The 27,464-nt window shown below is 46.0% G+C and overlaps 1 protein-coding gene across 2 annotated transcripts in view; it reads right to left on the bottom strand.

Moving 5' to 3' along the window:
- The window catches only part of Ppr-Y, a 59,530-nt gene that overhangs the window by 22,392 nt on the left and 9,674 nt on the right, over nucleotides 1–27,464 (bottom strand). The window contains exons 3-5 of one of the 2 annotated variants that reach the window (XM_033381357.1): nucleotides 19,726–19,904; nucleotides 16,030–16,606; nucleotides 15,645–15,979 (exon numbers count right to left, since the gene is read on the bottom strand). In XM_033381357.1, the coding sequence (XP_033237248.1) occupies nucleotides 15,645–15,979; nucleotides 16,030–16,606; nucleotides 19,726–19,904 (1,091 nt within the window). The remainder of the gene's footprint in view (nucleotides 1–15,644; nucleotides 15,980–16,029; nucleotides 16,607–19,725; nucleotides 19,905–27,464) is intronic. The other variant, XM_033381358.1, reaches the window with a different exon arrangement.

Below are 27,464 nucleotides of genomic sequence, written 5' to 3'. Positions count from 1 at the left end.
GGCGGACCACCGCCAAAGTGTGAGGACGCAGGGTGGCATCAAGGCAAGGTGAAAGCCATCGCCTGCCAAGACGCTCGCTCTGCGGCCCTCTACATGAAGGCGGTGGCGGCCCTAAAAGAGGTCTATCCAGGGGCGAAACTGGAGGCTGTGAAGTGGGAAGATGTCCCTAGTCGCCCGAGAGCCAGAGCGTGGGTCTCGGCTAAGCCTGCAGAGCCTGAGAAGATCCTCAGGTTACTGCAGGTCTGCAACCCCCACCTTCCTACAGCCGATTGGAAGGTGGCAAAGGTGGAGGATATCCAAGGGCAGAGGCGCCAGATTATCCTCGTCCTAAATGAGGAATCCATAGATCTCCTCGCAAAGTCGGACGGTGTAGTGGATTATGGCTACAAGAAGGTCACCATATCCACTTACAAGTCCGATCGCAAGGGCAGGCAAGCGGAGGTCGAGCCAGACCCGGAGCTGCCGGAGATCCCGAAAGAGGGGGCCTCGTGCGAGGAAGACAACCCGGCGTCGGATGCGGCGTCCATGATGTCGGACGACATCTTGGACGACTACGCGTTCGACGAGAGCGACCTAGCCAGAGGTCTCAGCCATATTGTTGTCGGGGAGGAGCCGGAGTCCCCTGACAGCGATCTAGAAGTAACAATGGTGGAGGCGAGCCTCAGGAATGTCGTTGACGCTCCTGCAGATAAACCTCCACCATTGTAAGGCAGTATGCGCTGCTGTACTGCTCCACCTGGCCAAGGGTGGAGCCGACATAGTCCTCATTCAGGAGCCCTGGGTCCTCGGAAACAGGGTCTCCGGTCTGAGGACTTCTGACTACAAGCTATACGTAGCTGAAACCGCAGGTAAAATTCGTACCTGCATTCTTGCAAAAAGAGAGTTGCACTTATTTTTGCTCCCAAATTTCAGCAATGAAGAACACACCGCAGTAAGCCTCGAAGGCCAGGAGCGCTCACTGAGGATCTGCTCCGCATACATGGGGCATGAACAACCAGACCCCCCTCCACACGCGCCTCTCCGGGCTCTAATCGCAGACTGCTCGGCCAAGGACATTGGCCTAATTGTGGGGTGCGATGCCAATGCACATCACTGTCAGTGGGGAAGCACTGACACAAACGAAAGGGGTGAGTACCTTTTCAGTTACTTACTGACCACTCAGATGGTCTTATTAAACCGGGGTAGTGATCCCACCTTTATTATTAAAAACCGCAAGGAGGTCCTGGACCTCACGCTTGCCTCTCATAAGATACAGCGTAATATTGTATCCTGGAGGGTCCTGGAAGAGCACGCCTTCTCGGACCACAGGTACGTGGAAACTGTCTTCTCCTTCGCAGTACCGAAGCCAGTCCGATTCTGGAACATCAGGCGGACAAACTGGACTCGGTACTCTGATTACCTCTGTCGTGTTCTCCCTGAGCCCCCATCTGAGGAAGAATTCTCCACGGAGGCCACGACTCGTCTTCTTAAGATCTTTACCGACGCCTGCAATAAGGCGCTCGACAAAGCATGCCCCTCTGGCAAGAACAGAGGCCGGAAGAAACCTGAATGGTGGAATCCGAAACTGGGTGAACTCCGGAAAGCCTCCCGGAGACTCTTCAATAAAGCTAAGGCTGAAAACGTTGAGCAAAACTGGGCCGAATACAAGGCCAGTCTGTCAACCTACAACAAAGAACTTAGGAAAGCCAAACGCGCCTCCTGGCGTAAGTTCTGCAGCGAAATCGAGAGTAACTCAGAAGCCTCACGCTTGCGCAGAGTTCTCTCGAAAACAACACCCACCCTGGGCTACTTGAAGAACACTGACCAGTCGAGGACTACGTCCAGCGATGAGTCGCTAAATCTTCTCCTAAATACCCCCTTCCCTGGCTGCGATGAAAACAGACCCAACTACCTCGCGCCTCCTTCTGTCGCCTCAAATGCCATCCTGAGACTGCTAAGCCAGGAAAACATTTCTTGGGCGATCAGAAGCTTTAAACCCAACAAGTCCGCGGGGCCAGACGGCATTTTCCCTGCCCAACTGATTCACGCGGGACATAAAGCCATTAACTGGCTTAAAATAATTTACGAGGGAATATTCTCCCACGGGTGCATTCCTGACACCTGGCTTCAGACCAAAGTCGTATTCATACCCAATGCAGGCAAGCCCTCGCACACTGCCCCAAAAGATTTCAGACCCATAAGTCTATCGTCTTTTCTTCTAAAGGCGATGGAGCGGCTCCTGGGGCTGCATCTCACGGCGTGCATTCCGTCCAGTCTGATCTCAGACTCAGACAACCAGGACCTGCAAATGCGGTCCACTTCTACACTGATGGCTCAAAGCTAGTCGGCCGCGTGGGAGGCGGAGTCTACTGCAGCGAGCTGAACATCAGTCATTGCTTCAGGCTCCCGGATCACTGCAGTGTGTTCCAAGCGGAGGTTGAAGCCACCAGGGAGGCCATTTCGATCGTCTCTAAACTACTTCTAGATACGCACTTAGTGTGCGTCTTCTCGGACAGTCAAGCAGCTATCAAAGCTCTAGGCTCAATATCGTCGAACTCAGCGACTGTAAATGACTGCCGCAGGTCTCTGAACGAGATCGCAGAGCAGTTAGATCTCTTCCTTATATGGGTCCCCGGCCACAGGGACATCGAGGGGAACGACGCCGCCGACGAGCTAGCCAGGCAGGGCACTACGATTCCACTCCTATCGGAGAGGGAGCAAGTAGCGATGCCCTTGGCTACGTGCGTCCTAACGCACGAATTGTTCGAGCAAAATGCCAATAGGAGATGGCAGCAAACCGTTTCCTGTAAAGTCTCAAGATTGATGTGGCCATATCGATCGAAGAAGCGCTCAGCAGAGCTGTATAAACTCAGCAGAGCACAGTGCTCTGCAGTTACTAGAGCCATTACGGGACACTGGCAGATCGGCACTCATGCCTCTAGACTGTCAATCCCTCATAACGACTTCTGCAGAAGTTGTCGCGACGAGGAGGAGGAGGAATCGGTCCCCCACTTCTTCTGCCACTGCCCAGCCCTTGGAAATCGTCGTCTTCGTATTCTCGGGGCCACTTTCCTCACGGACATTTCGGACCTGTCCGAAATCAAACCAGGGACCTTGTCCAAATACATCCAAGCCACCGGATGGGACTGCCCTTAACCTGCAGTAGTATGCTCTCACGGTTCGGGCAACGCGAAGGGGCACATGCCCATGCGGCAACACAACGGACCTTTTATAGGTCCAAGTGAGCTTGGGGGCGGGAGGCTCTTATCCCCCTCCTCCCGGCTACCACCTTAACCTAACCTAACCTAACCTAAACTGTCGATCTCGGACTGCAGGGCCATTGCTTCCAAACGACATTGCTTTTTTAGTGGATCTAGCGAAAGTGCACCCTTCTCGAATGCTATTCTTATTAACAGCCGCTTATTTTGTTTGTTACTAATGTCTATGTCACTCGTATATTTGTTTAAGCTTAGCAATTGCTTGCCTTGCTAAGCGTTCTCTCGAAGCTCGCTCTTCGTTATATACGCTTTGCGTTTGCCTATCTATATATGCCGAGCGAAGCTGCACTTAGGGATTGGAGCTGCAACGTAGAGGGCAACCAAGATTTTCTTGCAATTTGGTTGTCGCGCAATAAAGTACATATCGTAGTTTTATATCTGCGCTGAGTTTTATTTAATTCGAATATAAATCATTATCTCCACATAGGGATAGAAAGGATCATACCACAACCAAATTCAACAAATACAATCGTACGATGCTCCATATGATATAAAGCCAGGTTGCATCCTCAGTAATTTTCGTCATGCAGCCTCAGTATGGGAGCTAAAGCTCTGCTTTCAGGGCGGTCGTTGCAAAGTACATTACTGACTATCAGCCGCATTACAATATTAATGCTGTGAGGTGGAATGTACCGAAGAATATAAATTAAGCTTTTTTTTATAGATATCAGCGAATCGATATGCTATTATGCGCTGGTTTTTTTTTTACTTGTTTTCCATGCGTTCGAACCATTGCTCATAGCAGTTTTTCCATTACTTTTGAGACACCTCCAAAACATGGTTTTGGTCGCGTACCACTCAGAATTGACAGTCTTACGTAGCTTTAGTGGAACAATGGCTACATGACCCGTTCTCCCCAAAAAAGAGGCGACCATTTGCTTCAAAGTGCTTCGTGTTCGAACAACTTTTGATGGATTTGGCTCATCTTGGAACACCCCCACGGTCGATTGCTGTTAAGTTTCCGGCTCATACGCATATATCCATGTTTCATCACCTATCAAGATTTTATATATATTTCGACGTTGACATGAAATACTGCATCTTTTAAGATTCGGTGCGATTACTGCACCCTCAAGTGGCCCGTGTGACACCAGCAGAAAGCTGATACGCGCGGATCATAGGCAAAAAGCAGCCCTTCTCCCTTCCAATCGACCGAGGGGAGTTGCCACATGACGCGCAGCGCGTAGCGCGTCCTAAGACTAAAGAAAGAAAGAAAGAAAGACTAATATTCGAGGAAAATTAGCAATACACTTACTAAGAAACTAAGCATGCATTCAAAACACAAATACCACTACAATTACTAATAACTGGAAGGTCTGTGAGGATTAGTAACTTAATAAGGGAATTATAATCCGAGCATAAGACCCTAAACGGTTCATACAAGGAATAATTCAGCATGAAGGTGGAATGAAAGTGGAAAAGAACAACGGTATAAACTTTCTAGTTAGTCTAATAGGAATCGTGAAGTTTATGCGGCCCAACAGTTCAGGGCTGTCTATGTCACCCATGATCACGTTGTGCACAAAAATCACACCAAGCATTTTTCTACGGTTAACTAAGGATGGGAAACCACTAATAACTAACCACTAGTAAACCTCTAATAACAGTCTACTAGAGTAAGATGTGATTCTCAGACCCGCATCCCAGTTAAGGCACCACAGAGCAAAGAGTAAAAAGTTGTAACATCCGTCTGTAAGTTACCTTGAAAGCCTTATAAACGTCTTTTGAAGCAACATGGTCGAACTTTTTAAGCATTTCCTTACACCAATCGACGCGAGCCTTTTTTGAGCGATTGATAAGTTATGTGGTATGCAACGAGAACAAACCTTATTTAAAACTAAGTGTTCATGCAAAATGGAATGTATTGAAGTGAAACTAATAGAACTAATGGAAGGATGTCTCTATCTCACGATATGTCACGTGGCGATCTTGCACTATCACTTCACGCACACCATCGATGTTTTGTGGCTGTTCGGAGCAGAACCCAGCCGATTAGCTGCTTACCAAATAGCACCTAATTCTTGGCCCTCAGCCGCTTATTTTGTTTGTTACTTATGTCTATGTCACTCATTTGTTTGTTAAAGCTTTGCGCTTGCTTTCCCTGCTAAACGCTCTCTGCCAGCTCGCTCTTCGCTATCTCCGCTTTGCGTCTGCCTACCGACGTCGGCCGAGCGAAGCTGCGCTTAGCGATCGGAGCGGCAATGTAAAGGGCAGGCAAGCCACACTTGCAATTTGGATGTCACGCATTTAAGAACATATCGCCATTTTATTTCTGCGCCGAGTTTTATTTAATTGGAATAATTAGTCGGCCGATTGGGGATAAAAAACATTATCTCCACATAAAATTTGGTGACCTCGACGTGATCTCTGAGTAGCAGTGTCAATTAATTATCATTCGCGATCGACATTCGTTAGCCTTAATAAATTTTCGGCGGTTAAGCACAATTCGGTGCTAAAACATACTTACATACACCTACATACACGCATTGCTGGCTATTAATTTCTCTGTCGCGACAATTCGGTCAGTGCAGTGCAGCGAACTCAGTAATACACACAAGCGGAGTACAAAGCGGAATCGGACAGCTCGCACAGCCGCACAGCTAAAGGCATTAGCTGTAATCCCTTTGCTTTCGGTTCCCACGTTTATACGTATACAGGGTGTTTTTTTCGGTCGTGCTGAGTGACTCTTTTAAAACCTCAACATTGTAGCACCAGAGCCTACCAATGTCGCGAACGCAGCAATGCCGAGTGATGTAGATTTCTACAAGCACAAGGCCGAGTCCGTCCCGCGCCAACTAAAGGCCATGGATCGCTTTCTCACCAAGGAAGAGCTTGCCGAGTTAGATGAGGCAGAATTTTAAGCTCGCTTAGAGCAAATCGAGCGAATGAATGCGGATTTCGATGCCGCTCAAACGAGCCTTGAAAGGCTGGATTTCCTGCAGTTAGCCCCTGATGCCCGGCTGGACTTTTCGAATGTTTATGTCAAGGTTAGGTCCAGGCTGTCGCGGGAGTTGATGGCTGCTCGCACGGTTGCCAATTCAACAGCTCGGCATACTCTCGAGGGGAATTCGTAGTTTGTTCGCCTATAGTAGTATAGGCCGTTCTCGAAAGCCCGAGTTGCAGCTTCCGCGATTCTGTGGGAACTACATGGATTGGCCAGAATTCCACTCAATGTTCTCGACAATGGTGCACAAAGACCATCGTATCCCAATCATGTCCAATCATCCCATCCCAATCGTGGATGTCTAGATGGTGCTGCGCTGGATACGATTCGTTCCTTGGAACTTTCTGAGGAGAATTACGACAAGGCGTTGAATTTACTAATGTTGCGATTCGATAATAAACTGTTACATTTTCAGGCACACGTCAAGGCTATTTTCGGGCTGCAAGGGGTGGAGAAGGGCTCGGCTATCGGCTTGCGCGCGCTCAGCGATAAAATCAATTCGCACTTGCGTGCACTTCAGACCTTGGCGACCCCGCAGGAGATTTCCGATGGGTTGCTGATCTTCATCATAGGCACGAAATTGGACCACAAGACCAAGGGGAAATGGGAGGAGAACTTGCCGACGTCAGGATTGCCCCGGTGGTCAAGCATGGCCTCATTCTTGGAAACAAGATGTCGGATGCTGGAAAATTTGGGATCGGCTATGGTAACAATTCCTAGCCAGCAGGTGGGAGAAAGTAAACCTAGCACCCTAATCACCTCCATTAACGATCATAATAGCTCAACATGCAAGTATTGCAAATCTTCCGATCACTACATATCCCGATGCCAGGCATTTCTAGATCTCCCTGTTTTTTCTCGATACAAGGAGGTGAAGAAGCGCCATTTGAGTCTAAACTGCCTCAACAAAGGCCATTCATTGCAACCCTGCAAGTCAGGGGCATGTAGAAATTGCAGTCGGGCGCTGACGCTGAGTTGCCGTCGCCGAGCACGGAATCGGCCCAGCATGATCCTGCGAGTGCCCTAGTAGCCAGCAAATATACTAGCCCTCCCCCCTCGAGTCAGAAATCTCTGCCCAGCCAAAACGTGCTGCTAGCTACCGCAATCGTATATGTCAGGGGCCGTTTTGGATCGCTTATTCCATGTCGTGCCATTTTAGATTCCGCTTCTCAGGTTAACTTTATAACATCGAGACTCGCCAATCAGCTGCAGTTAGATCCTCACCCGTCTCACGTTCAAATCGCCGGTATTGGAGAGTCAATTCTACCATCCAGCAAGGCTGTAGACATCGTCCTGCAATCTCAAGACAAAAGCTATCACGGTTTCCTCTCTGCAATTATCACTGCCTCAATCACAGTAATGCAGCCTAACTTCGGCCCAGACGCAAAGGATTGGCCAATGCCAAATAATCTAAAACTGGCTGATCCTAATTTCGCCAAGCCCCAGCGTGTCGATCTGTTGATAGGTGCTGGTTTGTTCTTCGAAATAATGTGCGTTGGACAGATTCGACTGTCAGACCAATTGCCAACATTGCAGAAGACGAAACTTCGCTGGATTGTGTCAGGAAGTATTAAAAACTCTGAGAAAGCCCGTGCGGCGCTAGCAGCCGTTGAAGATCCCCCTGTCATCTCCGCTTGCGAGACTAATTTGTGCGATATTCTAAGGCGTTTTTGGGAAGTCGATGGAGATTATTCTCCCTCATCAATTTCGGAGGAAGATGTTCATTGCGAACAGCATTTCGTCACAAACTGCATTCGCCTAGATTCCGGAGCTTACTCCGTGCGTTTGCCAACCAAATTCAGTCTAGAGGAATTAGGAGAATCGTATCAGCAGGCGCTACGTAGATTTCTCAATTTGGAGAGGAAGCTAGCAAAAAATGCACAGCCTAAGGCAAAATATATAGAGTTTCTCCAGGAGTATCGTGATTTAGGACACATGTCGCCAGCTTCGCGGCAGTCAGACCTCCCGCAGTACTTCTTGCCTCACCATTGCGTCCACAAGCAGGATAGTACAACCACCAAATTACGCGTAGTGTTCGATGGATCTGCCAAAACAGCGTCTGGAGTATCACTGAATGATGCGCTAATGGCTGGACCCACCATCCAACCTAAAATTCTGATAACTCTGCTTCGTTTCCGCTTTTTTAAAGTCGCATTGTGTGGCGATATCTGCAAAATGTACCGCTGTGTACGCGTTTCCCATCCCGATACGCACGTGCAGTGCATCCTATGGCGCAATGACCCGAAGGAGGAGATTCAGGTGTTCAAGTTGGAGACTGTTACTTACGGAACCAAACCTGCCGCTTTCTTAGCAATTCGTGCTATGCATCAATTGGCAAATGATGAAGAATTGCGTTTTCCGCTTGTCGCGTGATGTTGTTCGAAGAGATTTCTATGTCGATGATCTCATATCTGGAGGGGACAGCATTGATTCTGTCATCAAGATTCGTCAGCAGGTAAAGGAGCTACTTTCGAAAGGATGTTTTCCCATACGTAAATGGTGTTCCAATGAACCCGCTGCTTTGGAAGGCGTATCGGAGGCGGATCGCGAAAAGTTCCTTACCTTTCATGACGGAACTGAAGTAACCAAGGCTCTTGGTCTAGTTTGGGATCTGTTTAGCTTCGCTCACTTCGGAACCGCTGCAGGCCCAATATCGAAGCGTTCGGTCCTGTCTACACTAGCTAGGTTCTACGATCCTCTAGGGCTCATCTCTCCCATCATCACAAAAGCTAAAATATTTATGCAGTCGCTATGGAACGAAAGCCTAAAGTTGAATTGGGACGAAAGCCTGCCCCAGGATCTACATACGTCTTGGATTGAGCTGACTTCGCAGTTGTCGATGGTTGAAAACTTTAAGTTTCCACGTTACGTGCTTCGGCAGCAAGCCAAATTAGAAATGCACGCGTTTTGTGATGCGAGCCAAGCAGCATATGGCGCCTGTGTATACATGCGTTCGGAAGCTCTTGGCATTGTGCAAAGTCATCTCTTATGCTCTAAATCCAGAGTCGCGCCCTTGAAAAGTATGACTATCCCCAAGCTTGAGCTATCCGCTGCCCTCGTATTAGCCGAACTAGTGTCCACCATAGTTAAGGGATTATCAGCTCCATGCCAAATACATTGCTGGTCGGATTCGTCCATAGCCCTTGCCTGGATTCGAGAATCACCATTGAATTTTAATATATTTGTTTCTAATCAAGTTCAGCGGATTCAGGAGCTCACCGCTGGAATGACTTGGCATCACGTGCCCACAAAGTTGAATCCGCCCGCTCAACTAATGGATAGCAGCCTTTGGATCTCTGGACCACCATTCTTACGTCTTGAGAGCTCAGAGTGGCCTGCAGGCTTGCAATTGCCGACCGATGTACCAGAACGTCGTCATGCAGCATTGGTTGTTTCAAACGAAAGGGATGTATCGTACGATTGCAAATTTCAAAACTCATTCGGATCCATGCAGCGCGTCTTTGCTTACATATATCGATTCTACATTATCAAGGAAAAAGGCATAGCGCGGTCGAAGGGTCAACTTACCGTAATCGACATCAAAAATGGTACGCATTTGCTCATAAGGGCAATACAGCAGCAACAATTTTCGGAAGAGATAAGGGCCCTCACCTACCGCCAAAAAGCACGATGGCCTCACTGAATCCATTTCTGGATAGATTTGGATTGCTGCGGGCTGGAGGCCGCCTCCAAAATGCCGAATTGGACTACGACGCGAAGCACCCGATCCTGCTTCCTAAGGGACATCCTGTCACTGTCTCTATTATTATCTTCTTTCACGAAAGGTTTCTCCACGCAGGAGCTCAAGGATTGCTCGGACGGCTTCGGCAAAAATTCTGGCCTATTGGTGGACGCAAATATGTTGCGGGAATCATTCGCAAATGTGTTAGATGTTTTCGTTTGAAGCCAGTGCTGAGGGAACATATCATGGGAAACTTGCCTGCGGATCGCGTAAGGACTAATCCAGCATTCCACACAACGGGCGTTGATTTTTGCGGACCCTTTTATCACAAGTCGGAAGTCAGAAGCAAGCCTCCTATCAAATGTTACATCACTGTTTTCGTATGCTTTAGCACCAAAGCAACTCATTTGGAAGTCGTTCGGGATCTATCTACAGAATCCTTTCTGGCAGCATTAAGGCGTTTTATAAGTCTACGTCCTAAACCTCGAATCATTTGGTCAGACAACGCAACAAATTTTGTAGGAGCAAAAAATGAGCTTTTGGAGCTTCGTCAAATGTTCCTCAGCGATCCTCATACGTCGGCTGTGTCACATCTCTGCGTTTCAGTGGAACCGATTGGAAATTCATCCCCCCTCGCTCACCACATTTTGGGGGTTTGTGGGAGGCGGCTGTTAAAGCAGCTAAATATCATTTTCATCGCATCGTCGGGACCTACATTTTTACTCTTGATGAAATTCAGACCTTGGCTTGTGAAATCTCTGCTTTGTTAAATTCCCAAATTCCAAACCACTTTCTCAATGGAGCCCCGAAAGCTGCATTCGACGAGCCAGATGTGACGCATCTCCGGGTCAACCTACTTAGTCGATGGCAGCGGCTGTGTCAAATGAAGCAGGCGTTTTGGAGAAAATGGAGCGCGGCGCATCTTTCGATTCTTCAGGAGCGGAGCAAGTGGCGGTCATCGTCTCCAAACATCAAGCTAGGAGCGCTAGTCATGATGAAGGAGGAAACGCTGCCACCATTAAGGTGGCCGCTTGGCCGCATTGAGAGCGTCATCCCAGGAAAAGATGGAACCATCAGGGTAGCCGTCATCCGCACTCAAACAGGACTTTTCAAGAGGGCCGTTGGAAAAATAGCGGTTCTGCCCCTTCAGGATGGATCTGTTGAAAGCCTTTGCCTTCCAACGGGGGGTGAATGTTCGGAGCAGAACCCAGCCGATTAGCTGCTTACCAAATAGCACCTAATTCTTGGCCCTCAGCCGCTTATGTTGTTTGTTACTTATGTCTATGTCACTCATTTGTTTGTTAAAGCTTTGCGCTTGCTTGCCCTGCTAAACGCTCTCTGCCAGCTCGCTCTTCGCTATCTCCGCTTTGCGTCTGCCTACCGACGTGTAAAGGGCAGGCAAGCCACACTTGCAATTTGGATGTCACGCATTAAAGAACATATCGCAATTTTATTTCTGCGCCGAGTTTTATTTAATTGGAATAATTAGTCGGCCGATTGGGGATAAAAAACATTATCTCCACAGTGGCAAAACAACTGATTTTGGACGACCTTCACGAAATTAGTGATCGACTGAACTACGATCACGATTAAATTCTGCAAACCAGCGATAAACTGTCGTTTTGATGGTGAATAAAAATAACTAAGTTCATCAACACATTCTTGTTGAGTTGTGAAAAATAATACAACGAAAACCCTCTCGAGAAATTTCCATTGTTTTGCCAAATTAATTTTTTTAACTGATTGTGAACAAAACAAAAACCAATTGTATATAAAAACGTTGTACGTACATATGTGCTAAAAAATTACAAAATTTATTAAGGCGTTGTCAGCTTTTACGTATTGACATTAGAATTGCCAATTCCCGAAATATAAATAGCACCCTTCGTAAACATTATTTCAGTTATTAAAAAGTTCGTTGCGTAACTATTTGAAATCAAGGAGATATATTTGATATCCTCCTTTACACAGCTTGTAACGAACCTTAAGACGGTTCGTCACAGCGCGCTGCATCGCGGGATCGCCACCGCCTCATTTTTTCCCTTTATTTTCTCTTAAATATATCGTTACTTAGCCCTAAGAACAAAGAATTCATATAATAAATGTGCCATCAATAAAGAGACTCCTTCCCCATATCGTTTCGCCTACCATTTCACGACAGCCAAGCCCACATTCCCATACCAACAAATTGCCCCCACCTTTAGCCGTAAGCTCCCGAAGCCGATAAGAACGCCCCCCACACCAACACATTGCCCCGCGTTTAGTCGTAAGCTACCGAGACACGAACCGTTTGCCGGCGACAACTCCCCACCGTGCCAACACATTACCCCCACCTCTAACCGTAATCTCCCGAAGCACAGACTAGCCGATAAGAACCCCCGCTCCCTTGCCTTCGCGGCTTTGGGACGCTCCGCAAAGCGGCAGCCATTCGGGAGGCGGAGAGACGGAAGGCAGACCCCAAAAGCGGTCTGCAGATCCCTGGAGCCCCCGAAGGCAGACCAACCGGTCCGCTCGTCGTGGTGACCGCAACCGACCCCCCAAGACCCCCGTACCCGGAGGTCCGCCCCTCACCCATGAGGAGGCTTCTCCCTGAAAGCGATAGACCCCGGGGAGGTAACGACGCAATGGAAGCCCATCGATACAGTCAAGCTGCCCAGATGGCGGAACGGACTAGACGGCGGGGAATCCAATTCGATGGACAGGACGATCCGTTGTCCTTCATCGAGCTGTTGGAAGAGCACGCGCTTTCGTACGGGATAGACACCAACCACTTGCCTCGAGCTATAGCGGAAATCCTTATCGACCGAGCCAGCCGCTGGTTCCGCACCAGCACGCTGCAAGGCGATTCGTGTGTCGACTTCCGGCAAGAATTTTTGGACTTTTTTCTCCCGCCCCGGTATTTCGAACAGTTAGAGGATCAGATCCGAGCCCGCAATCAAGCGACGGGTGAATTATTAAAGGACTTCATAATCGAGCTCAGGTTGCTCATGCACCACGCCGGGTACGATGCTGCCCAAGAGCTCAACGATGTTGGCTACAGAGTTCGAATCCATCCAAGGGGAAAGGCGGAGAAAGGGCGCCCGTGCCGCGGAAAACCCGAGCGAGGCAAGCGACGACCGCCCGGATCCCGAGAGGTACCGACACTAGATCGGCCGACGGCGTAGCCCACGATAAGCGTCTTCGGCAGTCCGAGACCCCACCACCACCAATCAGTACAATTCCGCCCTGGAAGACCTCATCCTAGCCTTAACTCTGGCCAAGATCAACGTGATCAGCCCCGCCCATCTGGACGGCGCTGACATTAAGGAATTGGGCGAGCAACACCTCGCTAACATCAGCCTAGTGGAGTTACTAGAAGTTTCAAACATTAGCATTTCAGAGCGCAGACCTACTCCACTTTCTCATCAAGTTTCCCCAACCTGGTCTGTTGGTCTGTAGAAAAATGCTTATTTTCCCGGTCCAACACCACAACAAATACTAAATTTCAGCGAGGGAAACATCGTGGCAGAGTGCAGGCCCCAAACCCTCAACATTGGGGATTGCGAAGCCATCATCGGCGCCACGTTTTGCAGAGGACGCGAGGGGACCACCTGCGCTTAGCAGATGCTATCCAGGTCCGTCGCACACTGCGCGACCGGGCGAGGTCACTTGGATCCGGTGGTCGTGGTAGACCACGGCACCATCATCGTCAACGACGCAAAGTTCACCGTTGTGGATGATGCGGGGACCACCCAAGCAATCACGGGATCGTACCTGATTACGTATTCCCACCGACTCTCGTTTAACGGGAACTGGTACGTAAATCACCACGGCGACTCCAAAAGAAAGGCGGTGGTACCGGCGATGACTCGAATAAACGTAACGGCGCACGAGGAAAAGCTAAGCTTGCCGTTCCTACGGGAGCTGAGCCTGCAAAATTCAAACTACATCGACGACCTGAGCCAGACGGCGACGATAAGGAGCGCCGCCTCCTATTTGTTCACCCTCGCCGTCGCCATCCCTCTCTGCGTCATCATCTGGGTGCTATACCGCCGCCTTAAATCCCAAGGCCTTCGGAAAAGGAAAAGAGAGAAAAATAAAGAGAAAAAAATTAAGAGATTCATGCATCGCTCATTACACACATTCATAAACCCATGCCCCAAACATTCATAATCGTCCCACGGATCCGTTCACTATAGCTTAGGTTACAGAATTGCAAGCCCGCTGACACCGACTCCCGTGAGTCGCGCTGTCAACAGAGGGAAATGCATAACGTTAGAAATACGCGAGATACGTCAGATTCCGAGCGCCGAGCGAGCAATACAAGAACCAAAACAATGTAAGCTTTCGTCACGCCCCCCGGAAGGCCCTAGAATTAAGAAGGTTAAAGTAGATTAAATAGATTAAAGCGCCGCCGCGGCTTAAACGACGAGCCGCGCCCTGCTCCCCGGAGCCAGGGTCATCATCATTCGAACAGGAGTTCGAAGATACCGGTTATCACCAGCGCCGCGATCCCCGAACCGGCCGTGGAATTTACCGGCCCGAGAGGGGACTGGAGCGTTACACACCGAAACCATACAACGCGTACTACGACGACGGGGAGAGCGAAGAGGAGGAGCCCTACGGTCGGCACTTCATAGCCGAAATGAAGACCTGGAGAATGGAGAACCACCAGATGTCCGTAGACGTCTTCGTCCCTCCCGGCCGGAATGTCAACGCGTTCTTCAGGACATTCCGAGAAGCCGCGGAACCAATCGACTACCGCTCCGAACCGGCCGCCCCAGCCAGACCAAGCACGCCGAAGCGCGACCACCGACGCCCGCATCAGATCCTCCCCGATGCCCCAATCCTCCAGAAGAGCCAGCGGCGGCCACGTCGACGCACGCCGAAGCGCAGCCGGCGACGCGCGCATCAGATCCTCCCCGACGCACCAATCCTCCAGGAGAGCCAGCTGCGGCCACGCCGACACACGCCGAAGCGCCCCACGCGAAAGCAGCGCAAGGCCCTCCCACTGAATGGCCCTCCTGGACTACAGAAGATGGAAACGCCGCTCCGGTTCAACAAGCGGAGCTGACCGAAACTGAGGAGCAGTAAAAAACGGGGCCGGACTGCGGGTACCCCACCATGACCGTACGGAGGGTGAAACAAGAGATGGCGGCGACCCCCCAAACTATGGTGTGGGAAGGACAGGATGAGTTACTGGCGGACTGCGACTTGGAGGAAATCCTACGATTTCTTCAAGCCGACTCTACGCGGGAGAGGCAAAGTCCAGCGGACTTCTCCTTGATCGAAGAGCTAGCCCAGCTAGCTAATCGAGGAGATACGGCAGCCGCTACTGGAAACGGAGAGGCTCCGTTTCTGAAGCTGGTCCTGGGACCAGTGCTACCGGGTCCACAAGCGATCCCGACCCGCGCCTGTGTGCGTCGACCTCCTCCAGGAAGAAAGGGGGGGGGGGGGGGGTATGTGTAACGAACCTTAAGAAGGCTCGTCCCAGCGCGCTGCATCGCGGGATCGTCACCGCCTTATTTTTCCCTTTTTTCTCTTAAAGAACAAAGAATGCATATAATAAATGTGCCATCAATAAAGAGACACCCTCCCCTTCTTCACGACCTTCACGTCCGCCCCAGTAAGACGAGCCGACCCCACTTTCGGAGTTCCTGCGAACTACTGGAAGAGGATACATTACAAACTACATTATCAAACTGTGAGCATCAGTATTAAAAACCTAGCTTCACCAAATTTGTATTACATCGCATAAAATGAAATACAATAAAATGCTTACCTATTTAGATTATCAATCATTTGATCTATAAATTCCTTACTGCGTGTCGCAATTCTATCCTCTCGTTCATCTATCCTCAACGTATGTGTATCCTTCATACCAGCTATTAAGTTTAATATAGCGTCACGATCCTCCATACACATTCGCAAATCACTTGGTACATCATCAAAGTCCTGAAGTGCCAATTTTGTAGAAATAAAACGTGTCACAATTTCCGTCATATTTTCAGAAAAGTGAACAGAAATTTCTCGCAGTTGTACAAAAAATGACTGCGATTGTTCCACAAATTTTGACATAAGCTCCGCAATTTTGCGATGAAAGTTTGTTGTTGATTCCTGAAAATATTTATTAAAATTCAAAGTTTTCACTTAGAAAATTGGGCTACCTCGATAGCCTCATGCAAATACAGTTCTTGTGTCATCAAAGTTTGCCACAAATCATTCATAGCATCTTCAAATTGAATATTTAGTTTATCGACAATATCAGAAAGGACTAGATTTTCCGGAGATTCTTCGTCTTCACCATGCATTGTGTTATACTCCAACTGTCGTAGTGTAGTACGAGCTTCTTCAAAAATGGTTTCTTTAAATTGTAAAAAATCTTCGATCCCTTTTTGTCCCATAATTTGTAGTTCTTCTTGACCCTCCTTAAGATTGTTTAAAAAATCTTGAATTTCTTCATCTCGCTCACCAAATCGTTCCAATCCCAGTTTATAAATTTCTTGAGTGAGCTCAAATATATCTTTATCGTATTCATCCGCAAGCTCTACCGCTTGTTGTCCCACAAGCATCAATATACGTCCATCCTCGTCACCTCGCCATAAAGACTCAAAAAGTTGATGGCCATCCAAGTGCTCAACAAAACTTGAAGCTAGCCGTTTCGCTTCAGATTGTTCCAGTTCTTCTAACTCGCGTGATTGTATCTCTTGTTCTTGTTTATCTTCAACTTCGCGCAGTTCTCGGCTGTTTAAATTAAAGCATATGTGGTATTCAATTTATTAAAGAAAATCTAGTATCGGAGACTGACGTTAGTTAGTCATTTCCGATTTTTATGAGCAACAAAATCCGTGGCATTCAACCCACTGTTATTATTTTGTTAACAAATTAATTTTTTATATTAGAGGTAGTGCTTATTTTTTCACATAACTTAAGTTTCTTACGTCTCAAGTAGCTTATCTTAGTGAACTTTGCATGTATGACAAACTTATAAATGCAGCCTCTGCTTACCGTGTAGGAATTATTAAGCTTTCAAATGCAAAATTGATATTTTTTGCGATATTTTTTTAAATTCTAAAATTTGCCCAGAAAAACCATAGTTTATTAAATATTTTAAAACCCCAAATATATCAAGAAAAGGTGGTTTGGTTCGTTGAGTAAAAATTCTGCTGCATAGTGATATTAGACCTCTGAAAAGTTTGGTGAAAAAGCGGAAACTAAAAAGTAGATAGCTCATTGAGTGGATAATTAAATTTTTGTGAAATGGTTATGAGTGTAGGCCATTCTCCTGCTATTGCAAATCACAAAAGTTGTGAATTGACTGTCAAATCTCAAAATTGCGTTTTCGGGTTTTAGCCTTTGCTATATATAGTGTTATAAACATCAGCAAATATCTTCATAGCTGTTTTCCGCCAACATTTTGTGCCATATGTAAAGACTACGATAATCTAAAAATATAATTTCATATGGCACAAAATTTTGCGGGAAAACAGCTATTAAGATGTTTGCTGATCTGATGTTTATAACAAAAAAATTATTTTGGCTTTTTTAAATTTCATTAAACCGTGCCGAATCGTGTTATGCGTGCCACGCATACATTATACATTTGGGTTTGTGGCAACCTGTTTGTTACTGGCGTCAAATTTAATTTGTATTCCTTGTTTGACTAAATATAATATATAAAACATCTATATACATTTAAAAGTATATGTTGTAAATATATATAACATACATACATATATAACAAAAAGGTTAAATTTCACTGTTTATTAAACATATGGCAGACCCCGTTACTTTTGTGTTTTTGGCGGCAAAGCGTTTACCAAGTAATAAAATACAATATAATACTTTTAAAAGTACTCAAGTGTTACGCAGCTCCAAACCGAATATTTTTTAGTTGGTGATATAAATCAACAAATTGTTGGCGCAAAACTTCCGTCGAATCGCCAAGTGCGATTTACAATACTCGTGAAGTAAAAATGACAACAAATTAAAGTGCTAATCTGGCTTTGCGAATGCATTATCTTTTGGGAAAAAGCAAGAAAACCACAAAATCTTGGTGACCTTGGAGAGACCTTCAAAAGATGCTAAAAAAGTATCAGAGATCCCGTCGAGAGAATTTTGTTCAAACTTTGGACAATTTGTTTGATATTGTCCATTCCGAAGCAATGGAAATTGTTCATAGAGTCTACCTATGTGAAACCATAGCTTGAAAGTTCCTCGGCTATATAAGCACCGTATCAGGATTTATGTTTTTTAAAATCTTTGAACGAATATGAAACTATTGATGAAGCTATATCAAAATCAGCTTTAAAGACGTGTTGTCATCATTTATTTTATCTACATGATGAAATGACGTTACATTTGATGTAAAGGAAAGAAAGGTCACAAATTTTATGTAACAAAATAGAACCAGCTTAGAAAAACGATATGTACCATCGATGGAAGATCTTAACGGTGCACTATTTGGTAAGTAATGTTAGAAACTTCAAGTATTAACTCAAATATGAAATTTCTTGTTTTTCTTCCATTTTAGACAAACATATGGATGATTTTATATCTATAACGAGGGGGAACGTTGTGAGTTGCTGCGGACGCCGCAACTCTACATTTATACCCGATACTTAGTCAGTATTTCTCTCCTCCGGCAGACGCCGCTAATATTGAACGACACGACAAAGAGTGCGTGCGAGAAAGACAGAAAATCAGTCTGAGCTATAAAAATTATCTGATCTGATCCAGATTCAGCAATCTGATAGATATGGTCGTTATCTATGATTCTGCGTTTTTGGTTTTCTCGAATCTGCAATATTGTGGATGCAAAAGATTTTCGTCCTTTGTGTGGGCGGAAAGGGGTAGGGCGAAATTTTGAGATATACGTTTTATAGTGAGATCTAACAGGAGTGCGGATACCAAATTTGGTTACTCTAGCCTTAATAGTCTCTGAGATTTGTGGTTGCCTCAGATTTTCGTCCTTTGCGGGGGCGGAAGGGGGTGTGGCGAAATTTTGACACAAAACCGTCAAGGGCCGATATCACAGGAGTGTGGATACCAAATTTGGTTGCTCTGGCTCTTATAGGTTCTGAGATCCTGGAACTCATATTTTGCATTTGGCAAAGCCGACCATGAAACCTGTGTGTTAATAATAATTATACGATCTGGTTCAGATTTTGCACTCTGGAAGATATAGTCATCTTTTACGATTCTGCGTTTTTAGTTTTCTTGTATCTTTGAAATTGTGGATGCCACAGATTTTCGCCTTTTGTGGTGGCGGAAGTCGGCGGGGCAAAGTTTTGAAATATTCTTGTAGCAGTGACATATCACAGAAGTGCGGATATAAAACATCGTTGCTCTAGCTCTTATAGTCTTTGAGCATTAGGCGCTGAAGGGAACGGACAGACGGACAGACGGACGGACGGACAGACGGACAGACAGACATGGCTCAATCGACTCGGCTATTGATGCTGATCAAAAATATATATACTTTATGGGGTCGGAAACGATTCCTTCTGGACGTTACACACATCCACTTTTACCACAAATCTAATATACCCCAATACTCATTTTGAGTATCGGGTATAAAAAATAAGAGGGTATGCGCGATTAAATTCGAAAAAAAAAATTTCCCCCATATAAGGGACACTTTAATGTGCATGGGTTACATATGTCGTCTGTCTTTTAATCCCCGTTTCTTTTCTTGTCTTCCTTTTAACCAATATATTTCAATTGTCCCAAAACAATTTGGGATAGTAAAAAGTGGCGAAAACAAGAGCACACAAATATTAATTCGTAAAAATGTTTGTTAAAATTTGAATCGAAAAAGATAGCGAAAATCGGAGCATTGCTGTATATATTTTTAAACTTACTAGAACAAAGCACAAGCTTCTTCACGTAATTCGTTCTTTATGAAAGTGTATTCATAGTAGTTCAGTTTTGGTAATATAGCAATTACATATAGCAATAAACAGAAATCAGTCCTCTTAGCAACTGGGTTGCCTTCCAAATTAAGGACCTTTAAGTTAGTCATAAAACGGAATCGTTCAATCTATCGGAGAAAAGAATAAATAATGGAAAATTTGAAATATCGTCAAAATATAAATAGTTTATAAAATTTTTGAATAATTTATAATCTGTAGAATGAGACAATAAATTTTGATCATTGGAGGAAAATTACTTATTTATTTTTTAAATTTTAACAACACAGTTAAACTATAATGGAAAAATAACAACATATTATATAAATTTAAAGAAAGCTTGAGTGCTAACTCAGCAAACAGAGCAAACGCAAACAGCAAACGGATAACTTAGATATAGTTCTTTGCATCAGACTTGCTGCCTTTCTTATGGAAAGGATTTATAAACGATTTCTTTCTGATCAGGGGGAAGCATGAAGAATCAATGGACAGGGTGAATAATTTAAGAATGGGTCCACACAGAACGGACCTGGGGAAAACAATGACTTAACTAGTCGAATATCATGAAGCAGCAAGCTTTTACTAAGCAAGGCACTGAAAATACCGTTTGACCACGGTAAATCGTAGGGGTACGGCTGACCAGAGTAGCTTTCCTGAGAATTGGTGGTTTCGAAAAATTAGATGAAAGATCGGCGATTGCTTGACGATTTGCCGACGTATTGAGAAATGATAGCGAGGATAGGTGTGTATCCTGTGAAAAACGTATCCTGCATCGGTATAGATTTTCTTATAGCATTGAGAATTAAGAAATGAAAAGTTTGAGCAAACTGTTACGAGAGAAAAAAGTAGGAGAACCAACTTCTTGAAATTTGTTATGAAGTTATGATTTTAAGTTTGTTAGACTATTTGGTTTGGATGACTCTTTGGTAAACTAGGGCGGTTCCCAAGATCTAATCGGACAAGAAAGGGGGACCCAAAAATGATGTGAGTGAAAAAATGTGTCAAGTGCAAAAATTGCTTGTGCCTTTTACTAACATAACAGTGCACATATACAAGGCAGACCAATCAAAATCCCTAATGTGGTTTTAAAGTTTCGCAAACTCGGCTTTATCGGACACATTGAGATAGCCTACTCCTCCGATCCAATACACTTGGTCCTACATCTAGTGACACTTCGACAGTAGGATGGTAGGCGTCTTCAGGTATAGTGAGTGGAAGCTCCCCGGTCACAACACTGGGGTCGGATCCGGAACAAAGCACAGATCAAGCAATCGGTCCAAGGAATTTTTCACACGGTTGACTTGAGACAGGCTAAGCAAGCCGTCAAAAAAGTCATGTCGTGACATGGGTCCTAGGTTATTAGACTCGTTTACGGAAGACTGAACAGTTCCTGGCAAGTAGACGTCACCAAGAATTATCATATGATCTTTATCTGATAGCGAGGAAGAAACAGCGTTAAAAGCGGGCAGGTGCTCTTGTATTGAGATCTCCAAGCACGGTGGAACATGCGAACAAGTAATGAAGATTGAAATAACTGAAAGAACCTGTTTTGCATACAAGGATTCCAGTTTTGGTTGAACCTCGACGGTGAAATGTTTTGACTTGAGGTTTGAATTACTGCAATCAGAATCCCTCCTCTCCGTCGCACAGTGGGACATAAGCCGAAAAGAGGTGGAAAAGTCAAAGAATTTTATAAGCTTTGGATAAAGTATGTATACGCATCTAATAAAAAAAGCTTTACAGCCTTAAAAAGTCGAATTTTCAAAATGATCGGACTGAAAATTAAAATTTATTAAACTTATATTCGCATATTACATCTTTCAGGTGGGAAATATAAGCAATGAAAAGTATGATTCTTGTTGTTGTATCTTGTATTAGGTGCATTCATTGTTATCAATACTTAATTTAAAAAATGATCCTGTTTTCCAACCCACCTAATGCTTGGGCTGTTTTATAACTTTTACTTTACTTTACGACAATATATTAGGTATTTTCCCCGAAATTTCTTTATTGATTAAAAAATATTATATTATAAAGACACATATGCACACAATATTGTTGAGCTTCTAGATGGCGTAGTACCGTGTACTACATGTTTAAAGATTTTTCTTTGCAGCTTGTTTTATAAAAGTATTCGTTCAGTTAATAACTTCGTTTAAGAACTTAATTTAGCAATGTGAAATGGCTGGAACCGCCTTGCTCAAAAATAAGTTTGTCGCGATGAAATCTCACTTTAAAAAACTCACAATTTTCACTGAGTCCAAAAAGAAGAAGGGTGACAATTAGACAGCCCACCAAAAAAATTGTCATGCGCGGCTGACCAGACCAGGCCCTGAACACAAATCCAAGGTCAGATTTGCTACATCACGTCAGGCTTTTTTCTTAAACTCAAAACCAATATGGTCAAAACATATGGAAGCTCATTTGAAAAATTGATCGTATTTGTTTGAAACTCGTCATTCGGTGGCCTTTGGGTTCGCTGATTACAAATTTGATGTCAGTTGCTTAGAAAATATACAACGTAATGTGACGGCGCTTCGGCCGGGGTATGCTCGTCGCGCCGGGTTCCACAGAAATTTGTTTGATCTCTGGGTGTGGTAGCTGAAAGAGAGTCTCGTGGTTCAAGAATAAGGCGGGGCTTGAGCGGTAATAAAAGAGGTGGAGCTATTTTTATTGTTCTTAAAAAGGTACAAAGTTTGGGTAGGTGCGCGGGTTTTTTTCTTCTGGCTCTTCCTTCGGGGTCGGCTGCCGGGGTCGGCTGCCGGGGTCGTCCTTCGGGTGGGCCGCACGTGGCGGATAGTTGCGTGCGGGTCCACGTAGTCTTCTGGTCGGTGTCGGTTGAGGGCGCGGAGGTCTAATGCGCTCCGAGGAGAAGAATGTTGCGGAGGGTAAATGCGCTCCGAGGGGAAATAATGCTGCGGAGGGTAAATGCGCTCCGAGGAGAAATAATGTTGCGGAGGGTAAATGCGCTCCGGGGAGAAATAAGGTTGCGGAGGGTAAATGCGCTCCAAGTAGAAATAGTGTTGAGGAGGGTAACTACGCTCCGAGGAGAAATAATGTTGCGTAGGGTAAATGCGCTCCGAGGAGAAATAATGTTGCCGAGGGTAAATGCGCTCCGAGGAGAAATAATGTTGCGGAGTGTAAGTGCGCTCCGGGGAGAAATAAGGTTGCGGAGGGTAAATGCGCTCCGAGGAGAAATAATGTTGCGGAGGGTAAATGCGCTCCGAGTAGAAATAATGTTGCGGAGGGTAAATGCGCTCCGAGTAGAAATAATGTTGCGGAGGGTAAATGCGCTCCGAGGAGAAATAATGTTGCGGAGGATAAATAATGTTGCGGAGGGTAAATGCGCTCCGAGGAGAAAGAATGTTGCGGAGGGTAAATGCGCTCCGAGGAGAAATAATGTTGCGGAGGGTAAATGCGCTCCGAGTAGAATAGGAGGATCGCTGGGGCTGCTGGTGGCTGCTACTGATGCTTACCTCTCCACTGGCCGGAGCCGAACTGATGATGATCACTCTGGCGGAGCCCTTTTTATTTCCGAAAAGCAGCTGATCCATACGGCATGTCCCTAGAGCTTTGTGCTGATGTGTCCCTACCGCGTTTGTACGGATCGGCTGATAGTGTGCCCGTTAGTGCTTGGGTTATGGCGCACTTGGGGCGGTCAGCTGTGGGTGGGACAGTGGTTGGCTGTGCTTCGGGCCCATTGGTGGTGATCAGGTGTGGTTGGTTTTATGTATCTTCATTGTTTGTTTATTTCTACTTATTTCTTTTGTCCTTATGTGGCAAGTCTTCATGTATTGTCGCTTATGTTCTACTTATCCTACTAATACTTATAGTTTAGTCTTCATAGCTTGTCTTGGTATTTCTAGTATAATTAGTCTTCAGGGTTTCTTCTCGGTGTTTCTAATGTTTTGTTGTGTTTGTGCGCCGGCGCTTGGTCTTCCTGGTGCTGGGCGTCACAGTAATAAAAATGGCTTTTTTCAATTACTTGTTTTGAAGAAAAACGACGGCAGAAAGTGAAAAATTAGAAGAGTTTTTCTAATGAATTAACCGAAAACTTTGGGTGGCTGAAATTTAAATTATTTATTCGGCGGGGCGAAAAATTGATACGCTTGATCTATTTCAATGTTAGCGAGCAACTATACTTCCTTCACAATTCAAATCTCTTACTCTAGCTAACCTACGGTGGCAAAGCGGGGCGAATTCGTCAAGAGCGAGAGAGCGAGCTTTTATTGCGCTCCCGCTTTGCCCTAGCCTAACTTACACTAGACTTCATAATTAAGATCAATAACTAATAATCGCCGCCATGGATGGAAGGTCACGCAACACCGGCCCCGTTGAACGCCTGCATCGGCTTCAACACATTGGGAGCGGCGCTAATTTGTGTATGGCCCGCCGAAAAACCGCTCCAGTGCTAGTCCTTATTTCGCGTGCGTGGCGATGACCCTCCCCACGAGCCACTCCTGAGGCGGCAGATTGCCCCGAATCTGCAGCCCCAGGACATATTCGCGGGACCATCGCTGCCAAAACGCTTGCCTGACTGACGAGACAAGTCGCCATCGCCGCAAGCAACTGAGACTCTCCTGGTCCGGAGTCCGCAGTGCTGGGGGGGCGATGAGCGACCCGCCTGTCAGCAGGTGCCCGGGTGTTAGGGCCTCGCCGTCGCTTGGATCTTGGCTGATGGCTCCCAGCGGCCTCGAGTTCATTATGGCCTCGATGCCGACGAGGACTGTGGCGAGCTCTTCGGCGGTCAGGTTACCGCCCGTAGGAGTAGGCTCTTGGCAGTTTTTAAACCTGCCTCCCATAGCCCTCCCATGTGAGGAGCTCGCGGCGGTATGAACGCAAATTCGCATCCGTTTTTTGACGCGAAGTCGCGAATTTTGTCTCCCTGCTCCTTGAGCCTGATCCGCAGAGCGCTGAGATGGCGGCTCGCTCCGACGAAGTTCGTCCCGTTGTCGCAATGAACGACTTGGGGATATCCTCGGCGCCCGACGAACCTTTGAAAAGCCAACAAAAAACAATCAGTGGTTAGATCGGAAACTATTTCTAGGTGAACCGCCTTGGACGCAAAACAAACAAAAAGCGCAATGTATGACTTGTATGGGGGCCTTCCGCGAATTTTCAATGTCGTGTGCACTGGTCCACAAAAATCAACGCCGCAAATTGAAAATGGGCGGAGAGCACGGAGTCGATCTGCGGGTAAATTCCCCATGAGTTGCGTCAGCAATCGAGGCTTGCATTTAAAACAGCGCATACATGATCGAACTGTCTGACGGCAAACCTCCTGAGCTTTCACTATCCACACGCTCTGTCGAAGGATGCTCACAAGTGCTCGTGGGCCGACATGAAAATTCGAATGGTGCAGATGATGAATATAGCTTCGCACGAATTGGGAGCGCTTAGTCAAAAGCAGAGGAAACTTGGCATCGTATGATATAGGAGCTTTGGCTAGTCGCCCCCCCACTCGCAACAACGAAAAGTTACACCAAGTCCCTGTGTCTTCATGGATGAATGGGTTCAACCGCTGAAGACTAGGACCAATTGTAGATCCTTTCCTAACCTTTTCGATTTCTCCTTGATACTCGTGATGCTGGACGATTTCAACAATTTTATAAAAGGCTTCATTGTATTCGGTCGGTGAGATAGTTTTTCCGAATTTTAGGCTTGGGTCTTTACATTTTCTTATAAAGCGGAACACATACACGAACACTCTAAGCAGTTTGAGGTGTGACGAGAATCCCTCGATGACATCTAACAGCTCCGAACTTCGCACAGCCGCGGTCAGCCCGACCGCAGTCTTCCTCTTTTCCAGCTGAAGATCATCGGAGTGTTCGAAATGAGCGTTCTTGGCACGTTTAATAGGGGCTTGATTCTGTGACAGAGATCTGCGAGAAGGTGAGCGGCACATAACTCAAGCCTTGGGAGCGTTTTGGTCTTGAGCGGCGCTACTTTGGATTTCGAAGTCAACAATGATACTTTTAAACCTTCTGCAGTTCTGCTACGTATATAGACGCACGCTCCATACGCTCTCATGGAGGCGTCAGCAAAGGCATGTATTTGAACCGGTGACATCGGATCGGAATACACAAACCGAGATATGGATATGTCTTCCAATTGAGATAGTGTATTTTTCAACTTATTCCACGCTGTTTCCAAATGCAGCGGGATCGACTCATCCCAATCTAGTTTGTTAAGCCAAAGCTCCTGCAATAGGATCTTGCCTTTTATAACGATAGGACTTAATAAACCAAGGGGGTCAAACAACTTTGATGTCACCGATAGTATGTTCCGTTTTGTCGCTCGGAGACCCATAACTGAATTGTCAATTTTGAACTTAAAGGCATCGTCAGTAGGTAACCATGAGATTCCTAGCGCCTTTGTCGACTCTGAATCCGAGATTGTTATGGGTTTGGCTGTGCTCTCAGATGCGGTGATCTCGGGTGAGTTTGAAAACCACTTAGTCAACTCAAACCCTGCGGTCTGAAGAACCTGAGACACTTCGGACTTAATTGCCCTTAGCTCCTCTACGCATGCAGCACCAGTCAACAAGTCATCGACGTAAAAGTCGGACCCAATAACGTTAGCAGCTCTAGGGAATGAGAGCTTCGCAGACTCACTCAACCTTTTCAAACACCGGATAGCTAAGAAATGGGCTGGTCCAGTCCCATAGGTTACAGTGTTGAGCTTGTATAATCTCAAGGATTCAGAAGGGTCTCTTCTCCACACTATGAGCTGAAACTGCCGATCCGCTTCGTTCACCATCACTTGGCGATACATCTTTTTAACATCAGCAGTCAGGGAAAACTTGTGCAGACGGAAACGGAGCAGTGTCGAGTATAATTCCTCTTGAATGGTAGGTCCCATCAGAATGTCATTTAAGGCCACCTGTGAGGACGTTTTGGACGAAGCATCGAACACGACTCGGAGCTTGGTAGACGTACTTTGGGGCCTCAGAACACACTGATGAGGGATTACGTAGTGTGGAGTAGAATGAATCGTATTGTCAGTAGGAGACATATGACCTAAGGAGAGGTACTCTTCCATGAATTCCAAGTACATTTTCTTCAACTCAGGGTCACGATGCAATCGTGCGCCGTTTCGCAACCTCAAAGGAGTTGCCTAAACAATTTGGATCTGATTTAAACGGGAGCCTTACTTCGAACCGACCTGATGATAGTACCTGAGTCGTCTTACGATAGTGTTCTTCACATAGCTTGTGCTCAGGTGTGGCAATTTTCTTGGTAAATGGCATTTCTTCCAGTGACCAAAACTTTTTCAAGGTCCTAATGATGGATACTAGCAACTCTTCACTGCAACTCAAACTGTTTGTAATTTGAGGAGCAGAACTCCTGGAAACATATTTTCCCGACACAACCCAACCAAGAAGGGTTTTCTGAAGAGTTGGAAAGTCAGGACCTTGTTTAATTTGACCAACAGCTAATAATTCAAAGAACGATTCTGCTCCAATTAACATATCTATTCTTTATGGCTTGTAGAAATAAGGGTCTGCCAGTGGTAGGTTCTCTGGGATTCGCCAGTCAGTCACATTCACTGACTGGTCAGGGTGATAACCTGAAATTGACTTCAGGATCAAAAATCAAAGGAGAACTCACTACCATTTATTCGCGACTTCACCACTGTGTGTATTTTATCCTTTACTTGAGAATTAGATTCACCAATTCCAAGCAAGTTAA

The sequence above is a fragment of the Drosophila pseudoobscura genome, chromosome 5 (genome assembly GCF_009870125.1).
Source record: "Drosophila pseudoobscura strain MV-25-SWS-2005 chromosome 5, UCI_Dpse_MV25, whole genome shotgun sequence".
NCBI classification, from domain to species: domain Eukaryota; kingdom Metazoa; phylum Arthropoda; class Insecta; order Diptera; family Drosophilidae; genus Drosophila; species Drosophila pseudoobscura.
The sequence above is the reverse complement of the archived record's forward strand: the minus strand, read 5'-3'. Positions and strand labels throughout refer to the sequence as shown.